Below are 17,279 nucleotides of genomic sequence, written 5' to 3' on the forward strand. Positions count from 1 at the left end.
TCAGCAGGATGCTCCAAATATTTAATGTACACTGAGCAACATTTTTATCCTATTTACTTCAGATTAATTCCTGATTGCCAAGTAGCTACTGCACCTTTGGAATGATTGCATTTGGTGTTGCTGGCAACTGTTTATATTTAATGGCATTACTCAGGTGCAGCCTTTCTGCATAGAGGTTGAGTAGGCAGTACTCAACCAGGCCACGTGGACTCTGAATCGGCCGTGTCCTGGAATGTGGTCTGGGGCTGTGATAAAGCAGCCTCTCTTCCCCACTCCCCTGCCCGCACATGACATCTCTATAGTGATGCCAGGTCTGTCCCTGGTGTTAACAGTGCTCGTATTTAATATTCACATTGATTTCATGTCAGTTTGCAAAGCCAGAGGCTAGTGATGTACAGCCTTCTGTACTGAATTTTCAGAACGGCCTACTGACATGATGAAGGGTGGTGTTTGAATAGGGATTTTCAGTAATTTCAGCAAACTGAAACTGTGTTATGTCTCTGGCAGGTTGTGAGTAACAGCAAAACTATCAATTTCTGGCAATAGTGTGTGTGTGTTGCGTGTATTGCGTTTCATAGTTGAAATATACTGCACAAATAAGCATTTACTTAGAAAATCAGTTGGGGTTTTTTTTAAGCAATTATTTTATTGAAGATTAAAGATTTTGTGCATTTTTTCTTTAAAAAAATGGGAAGAGTGAGTCAGAATTTATTACAAGAAAATCTTGGGTGTGAGTTCACATAGTTGTAAAATTTGGTACTTGCAATGTTCCAGAATGACAGCTCTAAAGATAGAAACTGTGTGTGTTTGTGTGTGTTCAGGACATGACTCCTTCCTCAGTGAGAATTCAACCCTTCCTGTCTGAGATTAACTCTGGAAGGTGAAAAGAGCTGTCTTTTCTATTTAGAAGGAAACAGAAAAAGTAATCAGTAAATTGTCATCCTGAGTATTAACTGTGTAAAGCTTCAAAGCTTTGTATAGATTAAGTTTTAAAAAGAGTTCAAAGCCTTGTACAGTTGTTAATAATTACACAAGTTGTAATAGTATTATGGCATTTATTAAATAACTCCTATCTTGTTACTTGCTGAGAGCAATACAAGAATGAGGTAGTAGTTTTCTAGTTGTATGTTATGTGTCCCTGAACACTTTTATATCAGAGCAATATATTAACACCTATCCAATTGCATGTAGTCAAGCTCATGGAATCTGCAGCTTACTGTAAAATTGCTTCTGATTACCTTAAATTATCTAAGTAGTAGTTATTTTTGTGTATTTTTAAAATTCAATTTCCTATTAGAAATACTACTTTTAGAGGAAATTTAGTTTTGTAATATGTCCTTTAAGTTTTGCAGTTAAATGGAAAAAATTGCAATTTTGCTGACATAAGAGATTTTGAAGGGACAACATGAATCTTATATAAAATTACAGTATATGCATTTTCTGTGTAGTGTTTTATTTTTTGTAGGAAGGTGTCAATTAGGGATCATGGGGTTTTGTTGTGCTAAACAATGGGTTTTTTAAGGGAATGAAGCCACTTTCTTTAAAGTAGGCAATTATGCAGAGATGCTTTAAGGTTTCTAGGCAGACCCATAGCTGTGAGGCTTTGTATATAGCAACCATTGCTTTAACATTTTCTCGCGTGTGAATTGCATGGTTTTGTAGTGTGCTTTCACACAAGCAGGAGGATTCTGCTGTAGTGCACCTGGGTGAATCAATGTTAGCAGATAACTTCATCCACACTCAACGCAAGGTAGAGTTTGTGTCAGAGAAGGTAATAGTTGCTGAGTTTATAATGAGAAGCTGTTCCATGAACTGCAAAGGGAATGCTGGTTTCCATTGGGTTTGTGTGAGTGGATGCTAACTTGGGTTTCTTTCCTTCACCCAGATGCAAGTGATTCTGAAACATTTTAAAACTTTTAAAAGTTTTTCAGTTTGCTATGGTGGATTCAAAAGTTAGTTACAGTGTGAGTGGAAATGTCCAAGCTAGTTTCTTTAGGAAATGAGGCTGTAGAGGATACCTGCTGCCAGTTTGATGAGGAGACTTTCTCAGCAGTGAATGATGCCTGAGAAGTCCAAAAGAATTTTAATTATTGTTGTTGCCTTTACTTTGTGCTGCTTTTGCATATGTTTCTGGGAAGCTTTTATACAAGTGCAGAGTTGCAAACTAAAGCAGGTTCTGTTGTGCGCAGTCACCTGCAGTAACCCATACTTTGAGTCCTCTCATAAGTGCAAACTGAAATGACAATAAAATAATTTTTCTTTCTTAACAGTGGAAAGAGTGGAAAGAGAAAACCTTTCAGACTATTGTGTTCTTGGTCAACGTCCCATGCACTTACCAAATATCAACCAGCTGGCAACCTTGGGAAAAACTAACGAACAGTCTCCTCATGGCCAAATCCACCACAGTACTCCAATCCGAAACCAAGTGCCAACGATGCAGACAATGATAAACCCTGGGCTCCTGTCTCCTCAGCTCAGTCCACAACTGGTGAGGCAACAGATAGCAATGGCCCATCTGATAAACCAACAGATTGCTGTCAGCCGGCTACTGGCTCACCAGCACCCACAAGCTATCAACCAGCAGTTCTTGAATCATCCACCCATTCCTAGAGCTGTCAAACCGGAGCCATCAAATTCATCAGTGGAAGTCTCTCCAGATATTTACCAGCAAGTCAGAGATGAGCTGAAAAGAGCCAGTGTGTCTCAAGCTGTCTTTGCAAGAGTAGCATTCAACCGTACACAGGTATCCATTTCTGTTCTATAACCAAGAAGTGCTGAGGGTGCAAAGTTGTAGCTCATGGAGGTCTGTATGGTTGTTGCAGATCAAAGCAGGAGGTGTGTGATAGAAACAGATCAAACCACCCTCTGTGTTTTTCCCCAGTTTCTTTGTCAGGATGAAACAAGTTGATGTCTTCCTGGAATATCTGTTCCTTTGCATTTGGTGACCCCTGTGCAATTACCTGAGGTTTGTTCTCTAGCAGTAATTCTGCTCATGCGAATTCTTCCCTGAGTTCCTCTCTGTAGTTATAACATTTCACTGTCCAGGAAGATGTAACAAGAGACTATGATAGTCAGAGGTGTCTTTGGGCTTCTATAATTTCCTTCCTGTGTGCAACTTATGCCACAACTAGTGCCAGAGGCTAGTGCCACAAGAAATTTATAAACAAAGTGTGCGTAGGCCTAAAGACTGCTGAGAAAGATGTCTGCCATTTGCAGCAGACTGAGTTTGCTTTCACACATCTGACACAAGTTTTGTCACTCACCTAGTGAAATGCAGATGTTGAGATGATCTCCTGATAGTGTCAGCTGAAGCCCAGCACTTGGAGTATCCAGGGTCAATAGGTTTTCAGAAAGACCAGCCATTTAAATCATCCTGCTGCCAGATACCTTTCAAGGCATTTCAAGTATGAGCTTTCAAATGTGATACTTTGTAACAAGCCTAAAGAAGTGGAAAGTGGCTTCATATTTAGTATTGGTACAAATTTCTTCTATGCAATCAGAGTTGGTCTTGGAGGTAAGCTTTACTAGCAAGAGAAAACAAGGGCCACATGTGTGTGTCTCCTGGAGGTCTGTCCCTTGCCCAATACAGTGCCTTTGTCTGTTCTCCTGGATTAATGATTTTCTTTGGCACTGCCATTTTGGAAATGCCATGTTATGAGGGAACTAATTAAAGTATGGAGCACATTTTTATTACTTCCCTTCTTCCATTAAATTCATAAGATGTCTGCACTCAGAAAAAACATTCACTTTCAATCAACATGACGTTGAGTTCTGGGGTTAGCCTTGAGGATATCAAATGAAAACTACATAGGAATGTATGAGTATTTCCTCTTTAAAATGCTGCTTTTAATTTGGAAAAGCTTTTCATCCCTCTGGGATCATAACCTGTTGTATATAAAGCCTGGTATAATCAAAGTAGATGGTATTGACAGAATGACATATTCTGAACTTCAGCGAGAGGTCAGCATAATGTTGCTGGTGAGGGTTTTGCCACTGTCACTGAGCATGAAGCTCTGCTTTAGCTAGACTGGGGCACCTGGATTGGTAATGCCAAAGTCTACCATTAAACAAAAAGCTCATCCCTCAAAGAGAAAGCTGCCTGACAATTTATGTGTTTAATTGATAGTTCTGCTATAGGATTTAAAAGGAGGCAAGATTTTGATTCTATGTGTCTAGGAAACCTTGTTTGAGGTAATAAGAAGGCAGTGTTGCTGCACAGTAGAAGATGTGGAATGTTCTCACACACCCATGATGGGGAAGCAAGCTCTGTAAAAGGCACTTCAAGTGGAAGTTCTAGTCTGCTCTTGCCATCTTGCATTCTTCCTTGTGCTTCCAAGGATCCTCTCCTTGGGAGATGAAGAGATGTGTGCATTTCTCTCTGGAAATGTTTGAATTGTTGCATTTCACAGGAAATGCTGGGCAAACTTAAGTGGAAAAGGAAAATCTACAGATCATGGAAGGAGGGGCTGGTCACTTGGGAGGAATATAGGACTGTTGTCAGAGGGTGTAGGGAGGCAATTAGGAAAGCTAATGCCTCCTTGGAACTTAACCTTGCAAGTCAGGTTAAGGATAATAGAAAGGGCTTTTTCGAATACATAGCTAACAAAACTAACACTAGAGGCAATATTGGCCCACTGACAAATGATGTGGGAGCCCTGGTGACAGAGGATATAAAGAAGGCAGAGGTGCTGAATGCCTTCTTTGTCTCTGTCTTTACTCCTGCAGGGTTTCCCATGAGCCCCAGATTCATATAGCCCCAGAAGTAGTCAAGATAGATGAGGAGTTTGACATGGTAGGTGAGGATTGGGTTAAGGATCAGCTAGGTAATCTGGACATCCATAAATCGATGGGTCCGGATGGAATGCATCCAAGGCTGCTGAGGGAGCTGGCGGAGGTCATTGCTAGGCCACTCTCCATCATCTTCAGTAAGTCATGGGCAACAGGAGAGGTGCCTGAGGACTGGAGGATAGCAAATGTCACTCCAGTCTACAAGAAGGGCAAGAAGGAGGACCCGGGTAACTATAGACCGGTCAGCCTCACCTCCATCCCTGGAAAGGTGATGGAACAACTTGTTCTTGGCACTATCTCCAGGCACATCAAGGACATGGGGGTCATCAAGAGCAGTCAACATGGTTTTATCAAGGGTAAATCATGTTTGACTAACCTCATAGCCTTCTATGAGGAAATTACTAGGTGGATAGATGATGGTAGAGCGGTAGATGTGGTTTATCTTGATTTCAGTAAAGCATTTGACACCGTCTCCCACAGCATCCTTGTGGATAAGTTGATCAGGTATGGGTTTGGTGATCAGGAAGTGAGGTGGATTAGGAACTGGTTGAAAGGAAGGAGTCAGAGAGTTGTAGTCAATGGGGCAGAATCTGGTTGGAGGTGTGTGACTAGTGGAGTCCCACAGGGGTCGGTACTGGGACCGGTGTTGTTCAACATCTTCATCAACGACCTGGATGAGGGTATAGAATGTACCCTCAGCAAGTTTGCTGATGACACTAAGCTGGGAGGAGTGGCTGACACACCAGAAGGCTGTGCTGCCATTCAGAGAGACTTAGATAGGTTGGAGAGTTGGGCGGGGAGAAACATGATGAAATTCAACAAGGGGAAGTGCAGAGTTTTACATTTGGGGAAGAACAACACCATGTCCCAGTACAGGTTGGGGGCTGAACTGCTGGAGAGTAGTGTAGGTGAAAGAGACCTGGGGGTCCTGGTAGACAGGAGGATGACCATGAGCCAGCAATGTGCCCTTGTGGCCAAGAAGGCCAATGGCATCCTGGGGTGCATTAGAAAGGGTGTGGTTAGTAGGTCAAGAGAGGTTCTCCTCCCCCTCTATTCTGCATTGGTGAGGCCACATCTGGAGTATTGTGTCCAGTTCTGGGCCCCTCAGTTCAAAAAGGACAGGGAACTGCTCGAAAGAGTCCAGCGCAGAGCTACGAAGATGATTAGGGGAGTGGAACATCTCCCTTATGAGGAAAGGCTGAGGGAGCTGGGTCTCTTTAGCTTGGAGAAAAGGAGACTGAGGGGTGACCTCATCAATGTTTACAAATATGTAAGGGGTGAGTGTCAGGGGGACGGAGTTAGGCTTTTCTCAGTGATGACCAGTGATAGGACAAGGGGTAATGGGTGTAAATTGGAGCATAGGAGGTTCAAGGTGAATATCCGAAAAAATTTTTTTACTGTAAGAGTGACAGAGCACTGGAACAGACTGCCCAGGGAGGTTGTGGAGTCTCCCTCACTGCTACGATTCTATGAAATGCTAGCCTTAGAAACTGGAGGGCTGTTGTTTCTCATGATGGTACTGAATAGTAGATGCTGTATGCCAGCCAGCTAATAATTGTATTAATCACTACTTAAGCCAATGCTTAATCTTTCTTCCTGGTAGCTCTGTGGTGCCCATTAGCCTATAATTAAGTATAGCTTCTTGAAATATGTACTGTGAGGCTTGTTTAATAGAGAAACTATTCTCTAATTTATTTTAAAGTCCAATGACCTACATACTCCATACTGAAAACCCCCTTCTTACTAACATTATTTCTCTCCTGAGACCTTCCATCTGAGCAAATCTGTTAAATGAAATAGAGGAAGCTTTGATTCAAACTAGGCTAAATCCATTGGAACAAATGGCTGACGTGTGTATGTGTGTGTGTGTGTGGGAAGAGAGATGTGAGGAGGGTCAGAAGAAAGAGAGATACAATTGTGTAAGGTTTGTAAAACACCCAAATCTTCCTCTTGAAGTTGGAAACTCATAGCTTAAGACAACAATATTTGCTTGTACCTGTGCCCATGTTGTCTGCACACATGAAAACAAAGTACTTGAGGCTCTGTGACAAGTCCTGTGCATCTCCTGGGGGCAAAGCGTTCTCACTGAGGTTCCACTCTGAGACAGGACCAAACACCAGGCAGCTTCCTACCTGTAGTGCACATAGAAGAGCTCCATGGAATCTTTCGCTAGGAGCTGGCCCAGGCCTTCTTAGCCACGAAGAGGGTTTATTTCAAACAGAAAATTGCCAAGTTAGCATTTTAAGCTTTATATGAAACCGAGTGTGAAAAACCCTGAAGGTGTGTATGAGTGATTTTTAGTAAATGCCTTGGTCAATGTTTGTGTCTTTTTTTTAATTTTATCTTCAGAGAGTCAACATCACAATTTTAATTCTCCCTGCTGTAGAATCTAAATGCTTATTTATTCAACTAACAGGACAGGTAGAAGAGAGTTCTTAGACCCTCAGAGACAAAAAAGTTATTGAAAGTGTTTTTAATTACACCATTTCCAAAGATTAGGAAATTCCTACACAGCCTTATAAACATTTTAAATGGTTGTGCACAGTATAATATTTGTCTAAGCCAGTGTTGCTTACAACCCGCTTAGCAATTATAAGAATGGTCTATGCTGGAAAAATACCTTCTTAGGCTTTATGTAGCCTTCCTTTTTCTTGTGGATACCAGCAGCACTGCAGTTTTTAACTCCAGATATAGTCCTCCCTTGTGGACTGCAGTGGATCACTATCCAAACTTCGCCAAAAGGTTGTGCAGCCCAAGCAGTGGAGGCAGGGCTGTTCTTCCCCATTCCAGGAGCCCCGTTGAGATGGGTCCAGTGCAGGCAGAGAGGAAAACATACAAGAGATGTTTATATTCCTGGCCCTATGTTTAGCAGTCTACCATTTCCCTCCTCCCAAGGCAATCAGGGACCTTCTGGCTCATACGAGGAAGAATGAATCAAGGGAGTGGAGGAAGCTTGCCATCACTGAGGTGGTGTTAGCAGCATTACTAGCGCAGGAGGTTCAGTTTCTTGCTTGTGAAGCTGTATGGTTTGTGCTCAAGTTCTTCATGGCCAAGATAATTTGCTTTGGCTTCCTTTTGCATCTCTGCTGGCCTGTAACCTGTAAGCTGGAAACTTGTGGGCTTCTTGATTTTAGTATGTTGTTTACTGAAATAGTTTGTTCCCTTTCTTTGAACTGTTGCTATAAACAAATATCTAATTAATGGAGAACTAGGCATCCTTGCCTGGCTCTTAAAAACTGTGGTCAAGAGGGTGAGTAGGTTTAAATGAAAGGCAGAGAGCTGTATGGCACCCATCAAACACTTCAGAGTTACATGGTCATACCTGGTATCTTTATTTTTAAATGGAGGGCATCTTCATAAAGCATGTTTACATGTAGCTAAGCAATAAACTGAAGTTGCTATTCAAACAGTCATTAGTAGAAGTTTTTCTTTCTGTAAGACTTTAGCACTTCATGATTGTATAAAACCATTCAATCTTGAGGAAAAAAAACCCAACAGGTAAAAGTCAGATTAATACTGCAGATTCATGGGAGAAGCAAAACTGTCAGAGTTGGACCTTGCACTTGGGATTGCCCTGTGTGCATTTGTAAGAGCATTCAAAGCCTTGAAAGGGCTGGAGTGAAGGAAGTGCCTGCAAGATATAGGCTGCAGAGGGTGAGAAGGTTTTAAGGTGCAGGGGGAGCAGCTGTCCCTTGTTGGTCTCAGTGCAATAAAATCAAAAGGGCTCTCAGTTCAGGCTGGAGTTCTCCCCAAATACTATCTGTTTGAAGCATTCACCTTCTTTAAATTGGGATGACTTCAATGTGTGGACCAGCTAGAACATAGATGCAGGGGAGGTGACTAGTAGCCTCTAAAACCACGAGCAGCCTTTAGGTTGGCCAGCAGAGCTACTGTCATGTGGGAGGCATGAAAAAGGGGTTGCTGGCCAGAGCTACTACCAAGACTGTGGACATCCTTTTGGAGGAGAATAAACACATGAACTTCAGCCATCCCCAGGGCAGAGTCCTTGTGCTGTCTCTGTCTTGCACTATAGTATCTCCTAGTACAGCATTTGAGTTGCAACCAAAAGCTTGTAATAACCAAAGCTTGCTTATCGCAGGTTGTGATGTATTGATAAATGGACAGGTGGTGATGTTACAGAACTAAGAGGACTCTTTTAAAGCAAATATATAAAAATGCTCTCTCTGATTTACCTTGTCCTTCTCTGGAAAATTTTTTTGCAAGTCTGGAGGTGCTGAAGTGATCTGCGCTCCTCAAAATCCTAGAGGTCATTTGAACTCTGCTTGGCATAAGGAAAATGAAGGTACTCTCCCTCTATCTGCTTGCAAGCATCCCTCTTTGCTGTGGGCTCGTGGAGTTGCAGTCAGGATGGTTGGTCAGGCTTTTTTTAAGAGTCCAGAGTGTAAATCACTGGATCAATGAACTGCTTCTCTCCTTGGGGGTGCCCAGTGGACTGCAAACCATATAGACTGAATGAATGTTCCTGTTTATATGGATATTTTTAAGGTGGTTTTTTTTGTTATTGTTGTTGTTTGTTTGATTTTGGGTTTTTTTGCCAATGTTTTGACATAATAGTCGAAACTAGTAAAATGTTTGGGTAACCGAACAAGGAGAAGGAAACTCTACCAGCCTCAGTTATAGTGAAATTTATTGTTAAATAAGCTAAACTAATCCACCATCTTTGAGGGGTTAGGTCACACCTTTGCTGCAGAAGTGCGTTGAGGCATAGGGAAAGGCAGGATTGATGCTGGAGAGTGCCCCAGCTTCTGGCACAACTGTGGGCAAGTCCAGGCTCCTGTAAGGGGGAGGTAACTCTTCTGGGGCGTGCAAAGGTTTTACTAGTAAAACTAGTAAAACTAATAAAGGGGCTGGGGGCTTTGAGAGCAGGCATGTGATTGGTAAGGAAGCTCCAGAGAAAGACATCTGAGGTAAGCAAGGAGGGAAGTGGGTGGTGGCTCCTCATTTATGTCTAATTCTTCTTTTTTTTTGACAAAATTCCTCCAAATTGAAGTGGGATTAGAAAAGGGTCCTCCAAGAGGCTTTAAGATTAGAAATATGGTTTATTGCAGTAACTAACTCTTCCACATCTGCTTGTTTGTGAGCCAAATGCTGGACAGAACTCTCACTTCCAAGTGATTTTCCCCTTAAGTGAGAGGAAGACAAGGAGCTTTAATTCTCTGCCTGGTGTCTAGTGAGACATTCATGCTGCGTTCATTGCTATGGTGTCTGCCCCATTGTGCACAGACTTTCAATTAGAGAGGGTTCTGGTTTTGGTTTGGGGGGAGATTTTTTGTTGTTTTTTTTTTTCCCCATAGAAAAGTCTCTCCTATTGCATGAAACTCTTTCATGCTGCCTGCTTGTTTTATTCTTGTGTGTAATGTGGCACAAGCAGTGTTCTGTTGTACTCACAGGAAAGAAGGCAGTCTGTAAAGGAAGTGCTTAATTTAATAAATTGCAGATTTTTGGTACATGGGATATTTGTTCCAACAGTGGGTTTTGCACTGCCCAAAATTTCAGTTTCAATTAACTTAATTGTATTCAATAGGCTGAATGAAAAGATCTTAAGTAGCATGTGAGTCAAGCTTTCAGAATGTGTGCTTGTAGGAGGTGGCTGCTGCCTGCTCAGCACAGGAGTCCTCCTGTGGCACAGGAGTCCTGAGCCTTGGAAGCAAAATGCATGGATATACAATGTGCATGAGCTGCGCATTTTGCTGATTTTCTGGCATATTTTGGTGTAAAGGTCTGACATGCATGTCATATAAATGGTGGCACTTTGTGGCTGCAGGTGGTTGTTCTTTCTCTGTCTTCTTTTCCCTGTGCATCCATGTTTGGCTGCACATGCACACCCTGTCTTCCCTCATAAAAAGAGGTACTATAATAAAATAGAGGCTTTATTAAACTAATGCAATAAAGGCATTTTCTTTGAGGATTTAAACACTTCATTTTTAATAATAAAAATCAAATTGTCATTGTTTCACCCTGTATAAGTTTTATTCAAATCAACCTCTAAATGCTTTGTGCCTAAGCAGCTCTCTCCTGAGATGTATGTATTTTAGCATTAGTTAAATGAATTTAAGAACGAGGCTTATACTCTGGCTGTAGGCAGTGAATCTAGAGATCAGGATATTTCTTCCAAATGAGGGACTGATGTGATGCATTCAGCTACACTGAAGGGTACTGGGAGGCAGCTGGTCTCCCATTCACACTGATGGAAAACCAGTCAGAGCCTTTGAGTTCTGAAGCTCATAGGAAGTGACACAAAAGGGGCACTGCACGCATTGTCCATTGGGACAGAAGAGTTGGTCAAGGAATAGGGTGCAAACACAGTTTTGCCCAATGGAAATTGTGACAGGATAGATGTGAGGGTGCTTGGTTTTGCTAACCACTCAAAAATTTCCACAGATGATCTAAAGCAATTTTGTTCAGCGAAATTGGACTGCATGTGTTGCCAGGATAAGCATTTCTAAGAGAATTCCAGCACTTCTGCTTTGTGTCCTAGCTAGAGTTAAGAAGAGATGCAAGGGAATGGAAACAAAGCAGTGAGTGTTTGAAAATGAGCTTGAGTTCTAAGAAGCCTACAAGTACTCCATATAGGGGTTCTTGTTGAGTGCTATATACTTAGAGCCAAAGAGAAGTATGTTTAGAATAGCTGAATGTATCTTATTCATCCCAGAAGATAATATTGAGGGTGGGACCTGGAGGAAATGCAGGGAGGCCAAGAGATACCATAGTAAAGCTTGCCTTGATGTGAGAAAAAGACAGCAGGTGGAGGTGCTTTATTTCCCTGAAGGGTTATGAAAGGTTAGTGCTTCTGCTGCAGAGCTCCCCTGGCTGACCTGTCTCCTCTAGCTTGCAATTGCAAGTAGCAGGCAAGTTTAAATATCAATGGTAATTTTAGCCTGGCAAAAACAAGTTTGTTGTTGTATGCTGAAGATACGATTACAGTGTAGTTACATAAGAGTGAGTAGATAACAGGAGTTCCCTGAGTGCTGCCTTCCATGCTGGCCTTTGCACACTGAACTGGAATGCTGAGAGGGAACAGGTTTACATCACTGATCTTTAAGATTCACATGTTGAATAAATTCCTACATTTTCTGATTCAGCTCAGAGATGCATCTATATCTGATGGGAAGCAGGATAGCTTTTCTATTGTGACTGTCAGTTACAAGTACTGGGCTTAAAGTACTTGGCATTTTAAGTACTACAGGAGCAATATTTTTCTAGTATTTCAGCATTTTCTTTGTTGGTTTTGGAAACAGCCGAAGTATGTAGAGGCACAAGTAAACCAAAAGTATGAAAAAACTGTTTATGCTTTTTCAGTCCTACATTTATATAACCTCCTTATACAAAACATAAAAACTGAGGTTTAGCACATTAGTTGGGTTTCTTTAAGTTTTAGCCTTGGCTAGCATTTTGCTTGTCCAAGGCCTGTTTTGAACCTTTTTAACCTTAGTGCCTGTGCTTGTAGACACATTGCTTAGGTCTGTATGAGGGAGAGCACAGGTTGCATCCAAGTCATCAGACCCAATGCATGTGAGGTCCTGGCCAGTGTCAGTCTCTGGGTGCCTCGTGGCCCTCATCTCCCTCTGTCCCCAAGACATTGGTGTCTGGGTTGCACTCCGGCATGATCTCCTCACCCCCATCCAGATTGCTTTTGAAATGCTCTGGTTGCAAAACTGTCCTGTGTTTTGTCACAGGTAGTGCTGCCTCCCGAGATCTCATTTACACCCTTTCCAGTCCTGAGCTGAAGCACTATGGGAAGAAGGGAGAAAGGCTTCACTCACCTTATGTGAACTTTGGTCAAGCCTTTGTTTGGCCTCAAAGGCTGATCAGTTGGTGCTTTGGATGTACGAGTTAGTTTGAATAACATTTGCTCTACAGGTAGTCTGTTATCTTTCAGAATTTGCTTTAAAAAGATTTATTGTCCATGGTGTTTGGCCTATTTGTCCTCAAAGTCCTTTGGTTAATAAAAATAAAATAAGTTAGTTAATGACTGAGGTTACATAGAATGAGAGCAAACTGCCATGACAGTGACTTTGTCTTGAAGGACTACGTTTCAGTTGGTTTGAAAAAATCACTGTCAAAATTACTCCTACATTAAATAGATCCAATGACTTTTTTATTTTGATTGGACATGCGCTTCTTTCTCCACCACTGGTATTATTTTTTTAAAGTAAATTATGGATCCAGTGTATAATTTAAAAAATGGTGCAAGTTCCAAGTGTAAATCAAACAGTGCCTGCACAGAGTCCTTGTCTCAGGGTGAGTGCACACCTCAAAAGTGAGCACAACCTCTGTGAACATTAAGCTTCCTGTCAGCAGCTGGTTTAAAAGGATGCACAGGAGTGGAAAAGCAAAGGTATTATCAAACTACATGTCCTGAAATGTATCCTGAGAGCTGTGTTTGGCATAGATATTTTTGGCTAGTTAAAATCCATTTGAAACTTTCTAGTCCCTTAAGATAATCTTTTAGGGTTGCAGAGTTGGTTATTCTGCAAACTGCCAATTATTTTATTTTTATTTATTTTAATTATTATTTTAAAATATGTGATGTGTAAGTCAGAATGAGCTAATTTAGCCAATGGAATTTTATAACAAATGTATGAGTAATGTGAGTTTCCTTCCCTCACTCCCTCCAGCAGAAACAGAATTTGCAGAAATAAAAACAGGCCCTGGCTGGCTTTAGGGTTTTCTGAAAAATAAAAACAGTGGGGTTTGTCTGGCTGTGCCAGTTTCCTCACCACACACCTGGTGTATATCACTTTAAAAAATACGTTATGCCTGATTAAATTGCAATTAAATGAAATATTGATAATTTGTTTTTCTGGAAGGACGATGTTTTGCATTTTGAAAGCCTAATTTATTGCAGGTGACAAAAAGGCTGAACAGATTATTGTCACTATTTTTTATAATGTTGCTCACTGGTTAGTTTGTGTATACTTCAGTATCTCAGAATTATAATATTGTAAACGTTGTTGCTCTCAATGTACTTTATTGTCCTTCCTATCGCTCAGCTATCTAGCCACTGTTGGCTACCTGCATAGTTTATCTTCAGTTGCAGGAGGACATGAGATTTTTCCCTCTGAGTCAGTTTTCTTATTATCTGTTCTGCTGTTTACATGGTTCCTAAGCTGCTAAAGCACTTGGAGAAGCTGCAGAAAAACCCTCTTTGCAACCAGATTTTCTACTTGTGGGCCTGGAGAACAGGGCTTGGCCCCTACAAGGGGCTGCCCTTGTTGTGGCACTGGGAGCAGGAGCTTTCTTTGCTCCCGTTTCTGGAGCAGGTGCTGGCATTAGGAGGTGTTGCTCCTGGCAGCTGTACAGCTGCTGATTGAGCAGCAACCAAAATATTGCTTCATCCCTGTTGCTGTGATGAGACCCCTGTAGAAGCAAGAGGCTCTGGCAAAACCACTGAATCTGCCCCCCTGTTTCTGGTGATGAATCAGCATCCAAGCACACTAGTTGGTGTCCCAGGCAGTGAGATACTCTTAGTGCTATCGCCAAGCCACTTGCACCTGTAAGACTCTGATTTACATAGCGAGTCAATGATTGCACTGAAAAGTAATTGCTGGCATGCTTTCACTTATGTTTCTGCTCTCCATTTTTGAAATTGGACCATAAATTTAGCCAGACTTAGATGGGGAGAAAAAGCTGTATTAGTCAGCTCCAATAGCTTTCAGGTCCCTTTCTTTCAAACTAAATCCATTAATACTCAAAGTTGGTATTTTCTTTTAAAAAAAAAGTTATGTGTCATTTAAAAGAGCCAAGAAATGAGGAATTTATAGAGAATCTGTTAAACTGAAATTTCATTTATTTACTGCATTTGAAGAATTTTCCTCTTAATTTAAGGGAAAACTATAATAGGGACTTGATGTATTGATCTTGGAATCATTCAAGTCATGGCTTCAGGCTCCTGTAATGTACTTTTTTGGTTAATCTTCCTAAGCCTGTTAGCCTGGCAAACTTTGGAGAGCTCTTCACGATGTCTCTAGCTTCTCTGAGGGGTGGTGAACCCTGAGGAAGAAGCCAAGTATGAGCATGCAGTTGTGTTGAGGTGACAGAGAATACCAGAGGCCAGCCCAGGATTGCACATTCTTCAGATTTTTTTCCCAGTGCAGATCCTTTTCACTAGTTGGCTTCTCTCTCCAATCCCATTTCTGACTGGAGGGTTCCACCATGGCTCCATTCCCAGCTCCAGCCCTTCTGCTAACTACTCTAATAGATAATTGCAGCATAATGTAATTGGGAATTGCTTAGCTTCATTATGTAGATGAGAAGCTGAGAAGATGAAGCTGTGTGCTGCCTACCTTCAGCTTGTGATTGGAGCTTGTTTTGAGCACTTCTGGTGTAAACACTGCTGAAGTAGAGCTTTCATGTATGTGTTTTATTGTAGGTGTTTAACAGCAGTTAGCAAAGAAATGCAGCTACAGCTACGTTGTTTGCTGGTCTGTTGGTTTGGTGAGGAAGTCTGGTAAACAGGATCACTATAGACTGAAAAGGTTGGCATTTGGTTAATTGGCCAACTGTAGTGACAGTGTTTTAGCAAGGCTTATTGGAGGAGACTCTCTAATGCAGAAAAAAATAAACTAAGACTAAATATTACAGGATTTTGACTATGTGGTTGTTTTCTAGTAACATTTTTCTTTCAAGAAAGGAGTAAGCCTGGACTACGTGAGGCAGCTGTAAAGTACCTGTAAAATGCTCATGTCAACAGCAACAGCTAAATGGTGCCAAAGGGAGGTAGCGTCCCTTTGCACGGGTGCTGAACATTCCACTTCTCACAGAGTAGGTCGAGGTGAGCCCTCCGAGCTTCAACTAGGATTTCGCACTGCTTTTGTGGCTGGTATTCTGGAAGCAGTGGTGCACAGAGTCTCTGGATCATGGGAAACAGGAAGGAGAAGGGTATTGGATTACTTGGGGAACTACTGGCAAAACAACCTTTAACAATTATGAGCTTCTGACCACCATTTCTTATGATATAAGTAGTCTCAGTGGGCGAAAATGCTCTCTACTTCTTTGCACACCAGTACTTTTAAACATCTGTAGTTCAGGAAATGGCTGTTACTGCTTTTTTGAAGTGAAATAGCCATTTGTGATGTGTTGGATGCGAGGGGGTGCCTGGGGGAAGTTGGTGGCACACGCTGTGTCCTGGGAGTTTCTCCAGGCCCTGATCCAGGTTTTGTGCATTGTGCCTTAGACTTCTAGATAATCTGTAGAACTGCTGAGTGCATACTATTCTGCATAAATTTAATCCCATCATTACATTTAAGCCTCTTTTAATGACGTTTTCATCTTTCCAACTTTTTTTATCTTTTTTATTTTATTTTTTTTTTCTTTTTTTTAAATGCTATGCTGATTACCTCCTGGAACAATGGCTTTTGTAAACACTGGATGGGTATGGTGTTTCTTCATGGTTGCAGTGTGAAGCCTGTGGTATTTTAAAGGGAGCCATGAAAGAATGGGTTAAATCTGTAAAGCTAGATTCTAAGGTTCTATTACTGCTCCATTTTTCTCCTCTCAGAAGTGACTGTCCAAACCAAAATGCACAGAGTGTAACATCAAAAACCAGCCAAATGTTTTTCTTTATAAAGCTCTTGCACTGTTTAAATGTCGAAACTAAATTTACCAACCTTGGCAGATTTGTCAAAGATGAACAGGATTGCCAAGTGTTCCCAGCTTCAAGTAAAAAGAGAGAGATCTAACAGCTCCTAAAATATTTGCAGCAAGCACCTGGTGGTAACTGCAATTTCTTCTACCCAGTGCTTCTTCCTTCCAATCCAGCATCTCCATACTCAGAAGCTTATTACAGTGCCAGAATAGGACAGTCCCAAAATAAACCCCAGCCCCCAGAAAACAAACACTTTCCTACAAAATATCCCGTCTGGGAGAGCCCATGAGATTCTGCTGTAGGTTCTCACTATTGCAACTCAGCTGGTTACACTAAATGAATTTAAAAAAAACAAACAACAAAACCAACATAAAACCAACCAACACATGATTGGATTGTTTTTTTTGTTTTTGTTTTTTTTTTCACATTTTTTGAAACAGGGCTTGTTGTCAGAGATCCTGCGTAAAGAAGAAGACCCTAGGACAGCATCCCAGTCCCTCCTGGTAAACTTAAGAGCAATGCAGAATTTTCTCAACTTGCCTGACTCAGAGCGGGATCGTATCTATCAGGACGAAAGAGAGAGAAGCATGAACCCTAATGTAAGCATGGTGTCTTCAGCTGCCAGCAGCCCAAGCTCCTCCAGAACCCCCCAGGTAAGATGTTATCCCTTGTTACCTGTTTGTTGTGTGAGTTAGTCCAGGAAAGGAGTTCCTCTCTGCCCTTTCCCTGTCTTTTGCTCCTCTCGTTCAGGTAAGTTGTGAAAATCCTTTTGTAAGGTTTTGGAGTGACTGTTAAGAGATGATAAGAAGATTTCAGCAAGACATTGTGATGATGATTATAACTTTAATGCCATAAATGCAGAAAAGTATGTAACATTTGTGCT

The 17,279-nt window shown here is 41.5% G+C and overlaps 1 protein-coding gene across 1 annotated transcript in view; it reads left to right on the forward strand.

The window, feature by feature from the left end:
- SATB2 (SATB homeobox 2) overlaps positions 1–17,279 on the forward strand; it is a 108,206-nt gene that overhangs the window by 50,669 nt on the left and 40,258 nt on the right. The window contains exons 5-6 of the mRNA XM_010007357.1: positions 2,271–2,743; positions 16,837–17,049. Coding sequence (XP_010005659.1) covers positions 2,271–2,743; positions 16,837–17,049 — 686 coding nt within the window. The remainder of the gene's footprint in view (positions 1–2,270; positions 2,744–16,836; positions 17,050–17,279) is intronic.

The sequence above is a fragment of the Chaetura pelagica genome, unplaced genomic scaffold, assembly GCF_000747805.2.
Source record: "Chaetura pelagica isolate M959 unplaced genomic scaffold, ChaPel_1.0 scaffold21, whole genome shotgun sequence".
Classification (NCBI taxonomy): Eukaryota; Metazoa; Chordata; class Aves; order Apodiformes; family Apodidae; genus Chaetura; species Chaetura pelagica.